This window comes from Dreissena polymorpha, chromosome 2 (assembly GCF_020536995.1).
Source record: "Dreissena polymorpha isolate Duluth1 chromosome 2, UMN_Dpol_1.0, whole genome shotgun sequence".
Lineage (NCBI taxonomy): Eukaryota > Metazoa > Mollusca > Bivalvia > Myida > Dreissenidae > Dreissena > Dreissena polymorpha.
Window position 1 is genome coordinate 43,066,123 of NC_068356.1, and position 13,058 is coordinate 43,079,180.

General features: G+C 34.7%; 1 protein-coding gene across 1 annotated transcript; it reads left to right on the forward strand.

Moving 5' to 3' along the window:
• The first annotated feature begins 314 nt into the window (after positions 1 to 314).
• On the forward strand, positions 315 to 872 carry LOC127869688 (zinc finger protein Pegasus-like). The gene has a single exon (XM_052412345.1). It carries the CDS (start codon positions 315 to 317, stop codon positions 870 to 872), a length of 558 nt encoding a protein of 185 aa, XP_052268305.1.
• The last annotated feature ends 12,186 nt before the right edge of the window (positions 873 to 13,058 follow it).

The following is a 13,058-nucleotide window of genomic DNA, read 5'->3' on the forward strand; positions in this document are numbered from 1 at the left end:
ACGACCCAAGTCAACCCAAGTTGACTCAAGTCATCCCACGTCGACCCAAGTAAAACCCAAGTCAACCCGAGTCGACCCAAGTCGACCCAAGTCAACCCAAGTGATCAAAGCAATCCAAGTCGCACAGGGCATACGGAACCGGCTTGTATAGAGGCAAATTATATTATTTATTTATCAAATCACACGGCTAAGGAAAGCCCGAGGAAAAGCCATTATATATATATCCCGAAGGAACGGTAGACACGTTACAAAAATTGGTGGCAGCGGTGGGATATATTGGGACGACCTTTAAAGCATCCCGACTCAGCCTCACGATGGCTTCACATCAAGAACAAAGCGACTTGGATAGGATAAGAGCCGAACTTGAGCATGTCAAGCTAGAAAATGCTAGACTAAAACTTGAATCCGAGATCACTGGTATTGAAAGGGAATTGGATAGCGACCCCGAAGTTGGTGTAGAGGAAGATCCTTGCATAGATTTTAACGTAGGAAGAATAATCAGGAAACGGACGGCGCCAGAACCAGTCATGGCTCCTAAGAAGCCGCATCTGGCCGTGGAGCAGGCATGCAGCTCCTGGATGGGAAACGAGGTCAGCTGTGATCGCCCACTTGAAACTGCCGCTCCAGACCATAGTTCGATGAGAAGACAGGTCCCCACGATGGTTGGCTGTAACGTACAGACCCAGACAGACGAACCTAGGGTAAACAAATGCGATGTGTGCGATATCACCTTCGGCAACCAGGCCATGATGTTCGTACACAAGGGTTGCCATTGTGTCGACAATCCTATGAGATGTAATGTCTGCGGTGAAACACGCCATGACGCGATGGGTTTCTATATCCACATAACCATGGGGCATACTGCCAAATGACTGAGACACATTTAGAACTGTTAGAGTTAGCTGTATAGTTTATTGTTACTGTTTCTTGTTCATTGTTTCATCAGGTCACATTCATGTTGTTTTGATCATTTTACTCAACAGGATACTAGTCATTTTTTAACTTAAAATCTCATGTTCTTGTTGTATACGATTGTTTCTGTATTACTACTGGAAGTAGTACGTGGTTCGTCAATTAAAGATGTTATTGACACATTTGTTTTACTTTTAGATATAAAATAGTGTAAGCGGGACGCTTGAAATCGGAGGCGTGGGTAGTGTGACGATTTTGGCCGGTATTTTATCCTTTAGGTTCATTATTCTTTGTGTTCTTTCCTATTATTTACACCAAAACGAAAGTACGTTTCCCGCGAACAAGCATTCGACCATTCGCTACGTTCCACGCCAATAGCGTGTGTATTTAAGATTGATCATTGTATTTTTATGTACATAATTTGATGATTTAATAATACAAGTCGGTTATTAAGATGCACAATATGTATTTCATAATATAGCCACAGTATTATACATATACTGTTTGAAACGGTAGGGTTGTGTTTACATGAAATAGTAGGGTGATGTCTTTAGCAAGCGGGTCACGTGGTATATATATCAGTATATAAAGCGCTGCTCTTATGGGGAGCGGGCAGTCTGCTTTCGATCGTCGAACAGAACACAACGTTTAATACGTTATGGTAATTAGAGACCAAATACCATTGGATGTTTCTGTGACTTTGGATGCCTATTGAGTGGGGGTGACCCAGGCAACTTTGCGCATAACATACCATAGCTTGCTGGGTAAGCTTGAGACTCATACTAGTCCGGGCACAGGTCTCCTTTGGTAATATAAGTCAGTGCACGTTTCTGGTCTCTCAGGTCAGCCTGAGCAAGGGACATCTCTGTGACTTTGGATACTTTCGAGTGGAGGTGACCCTGGCAACTTTGCGCACAACATACCATAGCTTGCTGGGTAGCCTAGAGACTCGTATATATGTCCGGGTCAAAGGTTTCCATTCCAGTTAGTGCACGTGTCAGGTCTCGTAGGTCAGCCTGAGTCTGTCAAGCTACTGATTGTCGCTTGTACAACACTGACCGATTGTCTTCCTTGCATAACGCAGAGGGGGGACATTGATTGTCTTCCTTGCGTAACGCAGAGGGGAGACACTGCAGACTCGTTGCTATAGGTGTAAGACACCCGAGGTGACCCAAGTCACCCAAGACACCCGAGGTGACCCAAGTCACCCAAGACACCCCAAGTCGACCCAAGTCGACCCAAGTCAACCCAAGTCGATCCAAGTCGACCCAAGTCAACCCAAGTCGACCCAAGTCAACCCAAGTTGACCCAAGTCAACCCAAGTCGACCCAAGTCGACCCAAGTCAACCCAAGTCAACCCGAGTCGACCCAAGTCGACCCAAGTCAACCCAAGTGATCAAAGCAACCCAAGTCGCACAGGGCATATGGAACCGGCTTGTATAGAGGCAAATTATATTATTTGTTTATCAAATCACACGGCTAAGGAAAGCCCGAGGAAAAGCCATTATATATATATCCCGAAGAAACGGTAGACACGTTACATAACCACGAACAGTCAAGTGAAGAATGCGTAACCTCGAACAGTCAAGTGAAGAATGCGTTACCACGAACAGTCAAGTGAAGAATGCTTAACCACGAACAGTCAAGTGAAGAATGCGTAACCGCGAACAGTCAAGTGAAGAATGCGTAACCACGAATGTTCTAGAACTTTGATCAACATTTGGACATTCTTAATATAGTATTGCTTGTTGCACTAGACTGAATAAATATTTATCTTACTTAGATCATTGACGTGGTTTGAAAGTCTAGTGTTTGTGTAACCTAGTTGCTTGTATAAGCTTTCCGCCATGTTACCCTAGAGTGCCACTCTGAGCAAATATCTTGACAATAAATACAAATAATGCTAAATTAACAATAATATAAATGTGCTTCCCTTAATATAACTTTGAAAATAAATGGGCGCATTGAGATGATTTCGTTCGCCATAAAACTAACATAAACCACTTACGTGTCACACGCAATAAATACTCAGTACTATCCGGAGACGCATAAGTCTAAATGTGGAAAACGTATTATCCAATGCATTAAGGTTATGTGAAAATGCCATTTGCAAGACAATGATAAACGTCTGTAAACATGCTTTAACCGTCAAGGGGTTTTGTGTCTCTGTTCCGGTGTATGTGTATATGAAGAGCCTTTTTATACAACTCAAACGTCACTCATCAAGATACAAATACTAAAAATGACAACTTCTAACATAATAGTAAAACGAGTGTACAAGTGAAGACGTTTTATCAAATAGGCAAACATAATATTGTGCTGCGGATGTTTTGAATAAAAATGAGAAAAAAAACGTAATGCGTTATTTTATTTTTATTTTTGTTTTGTAAAGAGATGTAGGAATAATGCAGACTTTATACAACATGTAATACGCTCGCTTTACCGTTGAAAATGAAATGTAAAAAAAATAGAAACCAAAATTAATTCTCTACATTATTATATCAAGTAGTAAATCAATGCAATTAACATTTACAAGTTTTCTATGCAGATTTTAGCCACTCATCATATAATATGAAATTATATATTTATATAATGTTTTATATAATATACAAATAGAAACACTTCACCTGAACCAGCAGGGGAGACACATTATTTCACCAAGCGGTACAGTGTTTGGCAGAGAACAAATCACACAAGTGCACAACATACTCATTCACATGATTTACACAACGCAATCGGGATTTTAAAGGGGTCTTTTCACAGATTTTGGCATGTATTGAAGCTTGTCATTAAATGCTTTATATTGATAAATTTGAACAGTTGCCCTAAAATTCTCCAATAAAAAAAAACAAGAATACAATGAAAAAAATAAAATAAAGGTAACCCTCAACTGGGCTCGAACCACTGACCCCTGGGGTCATGGAGTTAAGTCTCCCACTTAGGCCACTCCGTCCGTGCTCATGCTATAAGGGGGTGTATTTTTACTTTTATAAGCAACCCTCGTAGTTTCACAAAATATAACGACAACAACAGAACTTTCCAAATTATTCAATTATTTCGCGTTGCAACGCTTTATAATTTTCAGGTTTTAAAATCGTCAAAGTATGCATATAATGGATATTTTAGAGCATGGTACATGTTCAGTATTACTATTTCCTCTCAAATATCATAACTAAAACGAAAATTTGCGAATCAGAAACAACTTTTTTTAATTTTGTCAATTTACCAAAACGTGAAAAGACCCCTTTAAATTATTCACAAAATATGAAAGTGCAAAAGTAAATTACCTTTACTGCAAAATGGTTTGATATAAACCGGAGCACTGTCATTGTAAAGTTTTTGAAAGTAAGCTGAAATGGAACCAAAACGGTTATCCGCTACATCTTGTGTTTGATAAAAAAGAAGCTTAAAAAATAGCATCTGGAACCAGTTGTCTTTCGGTTGTTAAATTCCAAATTAAACAGTTTGAATTGTTTTGTCTATCTTTGAGTATATTTTATAAGCTTGTTAAATTGTTGTGTTTTTTTAGAATAATAGACGATACAGCACTTTTATTTCTAAGGTTCTTCTTTGAAAATTTAAAGGGTGCAAAACCCGTGTGTGACATGAAAAGAAAAAAAGAGTCTTCACCAGTTTGTATAGGTCAATTATTGGGCAATTTTTAGTTTATTCCAATCATAGAATGTTAGTGTGCAATGGTCAGCCGCTATTGCGTTACACATCATTATGATTTACAGTGGGTTTTTTTAAGAATTATACAAAGGATTAAAGCTTAAAACTCCTTCTAACTTAAAAGTGCTCAGCGAACTGCATCCTTTGTAAACATGACCTTGGAATTTGGCCGCATATAATGTGTAACATGTAAATTAAATGTTTTATAGACATGATTTTTCATAAATATAAAAATACAAACTAGACCCTATAATAAAGCTGCCAAATCGCACCTGTCCCTGCAATCTAGATATGATGAATAAACTTAACTAATACAATTATTTGCGTTAAAGTTTAAGATGATAATTATTGTAATCGTTATTCTAGTAGTTGTGATTTTAGGATAGTAGGATTTAAAAGTTTGTTTGACGACAACAACGTTTAAATGTGTCATAATATGCATTTAGATTAAACGCGAAAAAGAATTGCGCATACATCATGTGGATCGCAATTGTGTACCCGCGAATGGTGATTGACTCAAACAGGATTCTTTTTAAACGTGAACATGCCATTAGACAAATATGGCAACCTTACAGCCCATTAACACGTTCTTTAGTTAAGAACAGTAACCAGTGGCTTCTTAAAGACAGGGTAATACGTAAGACAAAACATACTAAGGTTAACAACTGAGATTAAATTTTGAAGAAAAGATACATGACACGGAGTGTAAACGTAAATAATATTACATTACAAAATACAGCTTCTAGAGTGATATATTATTGAACCGACCACAATATACAATAATCTGCATAAGTAAGCATTGTTGTCAACAAATCAAAATGTTTTCATTATACGTTATTCACGAAAATGCGTTCATTTGATATTATCATGACATGTGCTATAATCATCAAGAGCAATTTAATGTCAATTTGAAACATGTTTCTATCAACGTTGGATTTTCAGATTAAAATTAATCAAGTCCGCGAAATGAGACACGATCTTTTTTAAATATTAGTATATATTCTGCATACACACCAACAGCTAAATACACATATTTGTAAAGGTCTTCCCGAGCGGTGGGCGTAGATTCGAATAAAATTGTACGTAGATAATAAATGTATTGCCAAGGCAACGTTTGCACGGTTGGATGGACAATTTCCCATAAAGCATATTAGTAACTTCATCTCACTATTAAATTGTATTTTTAACAACTCGAATTGTTCTTACTCTTACGATATTGAGTAACAAGAACACTTGTTTCAATATGTTTGCATTATAATTTAAAGCCTTCTTGTATTTGACCGCGTAACGGTTTACGATTTTACGCTTGTCGTTTTTTAACACCCTCGCTGTATCTCAGCCGTTCCATTTATGGTGCTGATATATGCATAGCCAAATATGAAATGCAGTGCTGTATTGGATTTTCATCAACAGGGATTCAGACAATTCTCAACTTGAACATCTCAATTTAATAAAACGTGTCAAAAGCGGCTTTGGAGATGGATTGGATGACCAGTTGTACAATATATAATCCAACTACACATACAATTCTATGAATATTAAACAGCAAACGATATCAAGTATCGTTGAAAAACACTAGACTGCCAGAAGGTTGAAAATAATACTACTATCTTATCTTTCTGGAGTGCTGGCTACTTTAACGCCAAAACTCGGATACGCCAGAACGACAAATTAACGCGCACTTACGGCAATCAATTTATATGTCGTTCCTTTGTAATGGCGACTTTCAAACCGGTCAATCAGCAACTTCTTTTAAATTTTAGTGTCTCGTGGAATGCATTACACAAGACCTGTGCTGAACACGAATTGTCTCTCTTCATTACGTTTAAAACATATTAAGCAGCTTTGGCCCTCAAAAAGCAAAACGAGTGCAGTTTATTTACAGAGGCACTCGATATTCTTGATAATAAACATATAGTGGCAAATATTGATGTTCGAAAATGCAGTTATTATCAATATATACATTATTTCAACCCATCCGTCCCTTATTTTGGTATTGTTTCTACGATTCCAATCGCGCAGTGCGACCATTCGTGACAACATAATTCGAAATATACACATCAATTACCATAATTAAGAATGAAATATTTTACGGATTTAATTCGTTGTAAGAAAAACCTTTAATACATGCGAAGATGTTGGAAAATGGCAATTTAAGGATACATGAAATAATCAGAAATAAAAAATCTCATAAAAAACTGACGTAATCAGTATTAATATATTCTGAGAAAAATTGTGTGTGTTTTTATTTGAAGTAGCAATTATTCACAGGTAGTTAGCGCGTGGCTTTGATATTAATTAGTGAAAACATCATTTTGAATGAAAAATAATCAAATTATAACGAAATATCAACTTCTCTGAAAAAAAATATTTCAATATCAAATGTATCATGCAATATTTTTACAAATGCTGGGTCAAATTTTAAGACATAACACAAATCATTATAAATACATTACCTGGATTTCGTAATGATCAAATGTCGTCTAGAGTCGACACATCTACTGGATATATGTAAATATATCTAATATAAATTAAGGTTTTACCTTACCCTTCATAATTGAGTTTTGAAAGTAAATTATATTAAGGTATTGGCCTATATAGCCCGCAATGATCAATGATAGTTATCAAATCATGTTTAACCGTTATTAACTAGGCGCAAAATTTACTTATTGATCGCAATGAAAATTTAAGCGCAATAGCAAAACATTTTTATAATAAATGCATAAATATGACGTTATTACAATAAATATGGACTATCACTTGTGTGAGCATTAAAGGTAAAGTAAAGGTACAAAAGAAATGACAGTCATCAGAACTATATGTCTTTTGAACACTGCCCTTTATAAGACCAGTGGAGCTTGTTTCCGTGCAGATGAATTAATTCTTAAATTTCTTTCCACGTTTTGATAAATGGACAAAATTGAAAAAATGGTTCAGATTTGCAAATTTACGCTGTTGTTTTCTTTTTTTAAACTGTAATACTCAACATTTACGATGCTCTAAAATATCCGAAATATGCATCTTTTGGCGATTTAAAAACCTGAAAGTTATAAAGCTTTACATACGCGAAACGATTGTATAATTTAGACAGTTCACAGTTCTGTTGTTCCGTTATATTTCGTGACATAACGAGGATTTCTTATGTAAAGTATAAATTACATTAAATATCATGTCAGCAAGGATTGACAAGTGGTCTAAGAGATAGATTTTTACTCCATACCATAGTGGTTCGAGCCCAGTTGTGAATTACTTTTTTTCAATTTTATTTATGGACAGTTTGTTTCTTCTTGACTCCCTTTTATTTGGTGCAATTGCATGAAAAATCGTTCCAATTATGGTATGCTGCAAAAAGAGGAAATAATTTATGGAGAAATTATAGTTTTCCTAAAACCTTCGTGTCGTGTCTGAGACTAATAGAAATAAACATGTGCGTTCAATTTCTTGGCTTAGCCGATGGTGATTCTATAAACCCAAAGATGGTATTATTGTTTCTTCTCACAATACTTGTATTCATTAAAAGAACAATCATTTCACAAAAGCGGATCAGCTCCCGCGTTCATGAGAACCGTTTATTAAAGTCATAAGTTGTTGTTTTGCATTTCGCTGATTTGGCATTTCTCTGTGAAGCAAAAACTGGCGCTGCATGATGCCGTTTTCAGTAATGTGTTAGCAGTTGTCATTGTATTTTAGTTGCTGAATTGTGGATATGTGGCATATAACATTCAATTTATATACCTCGCAGATAAACCCTTAATCAGTATGAGTCTCCAATTGTGCACTTTACATGAAAGTTTCGTCTTCGTCTTTAAATGGATATTTTTGCAGATTGTTGTCGTTTTAAACTCCATATATTTCATTAATTTCCATTTGAACTCGACAGATTTGAAATACACATAAAGTTAAAACCCGGCTTATTAAACAATGCGGTTCTTTTATAATGGCACAAATATATTCTGTCAAACAGTGAGACACATAACAAAATGCACTACACACATTTGTCCAGTCCACACGTTAACTTAACTTTGGTCAACACGGTCAAGATCAAAAGTGCGCAGTTTATTGAACTCAATATGAAGCATAGTTACTTTGGTTACTTAACCAGTGTGATTATATGAACACAGCCGTATAATTTAATCCATATCGGTATGTCATGGTTTCGTTTCAACATAATGGCAAGCGTTTGAATAAACATTTTTTTTAGCTCAAGCTTAGTATCGTTTGCCGGGTCCGTTCATGTGCGTGATACAAAGATGTATACAATAGGTGCTTCTATTAAATGTCATTTTAATTGAGAGAATTAGTGAAGTTATTGTTTTAAACCTTATCTATTTAATGTTAATCGTAGGTTAATTCTAATGTTTTGTATTTGGAAATGAATATCATAGTAGCTTCAATAAGATGAATATCATGCACGATTGCGATCATTGACGTCTCTTGTTACTAGTACTTTACTTATATAGATTCAAACTACAAGCATAAGCAGAATATATACTTTATGTATTTTTTATGACAAATATATATTTATAGAAGAATTAAAATGTACGATCACCTGAAACAAACATGATTATATCGATTAAACGTGTACATATCATTAAACTATATCTAATACGAAGAATTTAGTAATGCAACGTAAATCTGAGTATGGGAATAATGCCGTCAGGTTGAAAGCAATCTAGTTTCAGCTACTGGATTAAGCGTCGCATTTTATTGGACCTAAGATTTATTTGCCTGTGTTATTCAATTTCTGGGTTCAATACCATCGTTCTTAACCACAAGTCAGCGACTAATTTACGAAAAGATATTTACTTATAAAAAGCTTATTGGCAATTACGTACACTGCCTTTGGTCATTTATATGTCTGCAGAAGAAAAGTATGACTTCTTTGTTTTTTTAAAGTATATGAAAGTTACGTACGATTCCAATGCAATATATTAATACAATAGCATTTATGTGATGTGAAGAATCTTGAAAAACATGTTATTACATATTCTTTCGTATGATATTTAATTTATGTTTGATAGTTTGATACTTCTCTTAAATTAAACTTTGTTCGTGATCCGAATTACAAAACACAATAATGGAATCAGGTAGATAACTATCTTCATTTGAAATTGTATTATCAATGTAACGGCCATTAATAAATTACCAAGTCTGTAATATATTTAAAAACGATTGTAAGCATTAACCCTATTGTGAATTTGATTCAAGATCCAGTGCATATATTTACATTTCACGAAAGTATCTTCAAACAAGTCTTAGACCCCGATTATCAAAAACTTACAATCCGTATTGAAGGGTGTGTTTTATATTGTGCGTATATAATTGGAAAACTCGAACATAGGAAAGCGCAACAAGATATCTAGCCTTAAAATGATCCGAGGCTTGTGATTAAACATGTATGTCATATGTAAATGTTGATAAGAAAAAATGCACAAAATACGTTGTATTCTTTTTTTCAACATGTAAATATCTATGTATGGAGATAAATATCTATTCGTCCGTTTTACGAAACTGCGTAATCAAACGACTGCAAACTGTGTATTTTGTTCTTCTTACACAATTAGTTAGCGTTTAATAAAATTATGTCCATCCAAACATATCTCGAAAGTTTCCATAATGTCGTATTTTAACAATGGGTTTTTGTTGTTATACAAACATGAAATAACCTTATTATTGATCACTTTACGTATAATGACTTGTTTCCAACAATACTTAAAAGAAACACAAACAGTTGCCATGCCATTGAGATGCGTTTTAAAGTAAAGTCACGGAAATTAAGAAGATAATTTTTTACTTATTCGCAAAACAGTAAATTACGCACTTGAATGTAAAAAATGTAGTAAAAAGAACATTAAGTTGCACAGATATCAGTTATATTCTTCGTTGTGATGATGACCCGCAATATTTAACAAAATATACGACACTTTCTATAAATACACACATACCCTCCCATATATATTATATTTGTATACTCTTGCATTTACACTTGTATATATACTTACTTGCTCGTTAATAGATATGTACGGCATAAGTTCATGAGTATACATAATGTGCAGGGAGCATCTGTTTTATTTTTTTATTTTCCGAACATGTTCACGTCTGATCAGAGACACACCTGATCTTGTTCAAGGTTTGTACGAGTTTCTGTAAACTAATCAAACGGCTTTAAATTGTATAATTGTTCTACTAACACAATTATTACTCCCCAACCTTTTTATATGCGACTCCACAGAACCGGAGTGTTACCAATGCACGCTTGTGAAAACTTTACCAAATGTAAAATCCGCACAGGCTAATCAGGGACGACACTTTCAATCTTAACTTGATTTTTGCTAAGTAGAGACATTCTTGAAACGAAAAATATCATAAACGCGGGGAGTGTCGACCCTGATTAGCCTGTGCGGACTGCACATGTTAATCTGGCACGACACTTTACGCACATGTGTTAAACCGCTTTTTCACAGAGCCCGGCCCATATAATTTAGTACATCATGGATTACCGTTTACATTATCATCCAGTAACAAACTGAATACAAATGAATAACACTTACCGGCGAGTAACTGTCGCATTATTCTCCTTTGTTAATGCATTGTGCGGTAAGCGATTGTATCAAAAATAAATGATCATCATTGTAGTTTAATATTCGAAGTTAAACAGAACAGAACAAAATTATTAGAAAGCGTTTGCGTGAAATGCTCGTCCTAAAACATTAATTTTGCAGAATCAAATCACATATCGCCTTAACGTCTCCATTTATTAATATTGCTGTTATTCTCTTCCTTTTTAATTGTATCGCTAAAGTAATAGATATCAATCATAATTTATTTAACCTTCAAAAAAGTTCTTTTTTATAAAATACATTTGATATTGACGGATCGTTTTAAATAAAAAAAAATACTTATTATGTATGATAATGACAAGTGTCTGTGATGGATGAGATAAAGTTATAAGCAACGGTTAACTGCCGTTATAGTTTTTATAGCAGTGATTTATACAAACTGTATCAAACATTATTGCCTCCAGTAATTTATGTATCAATGTTCCCATTTAATTCAAGTTTAGGTATAGAATGACCTACGTTGGGGCAAAACATTTTTTAAAATCTGCATTGAAACCATATTTTCCCGGGCTTTCATGTGTTGACATATTTCATAAAAACTGCGATATATTAATCCATCGACATTTCGCCATTTACTGAATATAAAACCCAAATCTAACCAATAGTCTGTTTTGCTCTTTACTTTTAAATAAAAGTTGGTAATGGCGTAAAGAATCAACATCTTGTCTGTAGGTATCACGATTGCAAACATAAATATTTATTTTTGCTGTTTATTTTTCCAACCTAATCGCATTTAAATCTTAGCCAATAGTTGAAAGTAAGATATATGCTTACAAACATAGTTATATAATGTCATTGCTTACTTGTATATTATTACATTTTATAAAATCTAACAATTAAAACTTTTTCAAAAATGCTATTGTACGACGGTTTTGAAATATGTACATGTTTTATAGTTTGTTTAATATCCACAAACGACACTTGTACACATGAAGTGAACTGTCAAGTGAACCAGCAGGAGAGAAAACTTCTTACTCTGTGCGGCCATAGTCCCATTTATTTATGACATGAAACCTAATACTAAACAGTGAGGCACAAAACATACCCACAGCTGTGAACACAATTGGGTTACCGCCTTTGAACGCTCAATGTCACAAAAAACTTGAGGGTTCAACCGGTTTAAAGAAGCTTGGGCCTCACACTTGGTCCAGTATTATTTATGTGAATATCTATAAAGGGAACTGAAATTTAAAAATAAAACCACAACAAATACAAGTAAGCATACAAGTTGGCACATGATGGCAAGGATAGCCCTCAAGCGCTCACCTGAGTTCACGGAAAACAATGTATGATTACTTTGCCAGGCGATCGACTTTTTGCCAAACTTAACCAGGATTCAAACACTGATCATATATTGTCAGGATAAACCTTCTGACAAAGTGTCATCAAGAATGAATAAAAAATGGCGTATCTAGAGATTAAACAAGTTTTAATAAATAGTTGACCTTATGATCTAGATTTAAGACGCATCTGACTAAGGCTTAAACTTGGCTTAGATATTGTTTAGTTATACATACAGGACACTTTTCATGAAGCTTAGATGATAAATGTTCTTCTTTAAATGGTAAGAGTGTTAATTAATATATGCGACCTGGTAACATAGTTTCTAGACGTTAGGATCAATAATTTAAACGAGGCTTATGAGGCTTAATATTGTCTAAAAAAAACATTAAGATTGAGTAATCAACTTGAATACTTTTTTATTGCAACACTTTTCAAACATGTAGTCAAATGATCACATGTAAAATTTCAAATCAAAATCTTTACTCATACCAAGTGTATATGTGACATCTAGAGTGGTAACACGGGTTCGTTATGATCTCATGACGTAGGTTTTGGACAATCATGACAGAT

Coding starts and splice junctions, on each gene's coding strand:
- LOC127869688 (XM_052412345.1), top strand. CDS start 315: ATGGCTTCACATCAAGAACAAAGCGACTTGGATAGGATAAGAGCCGAA.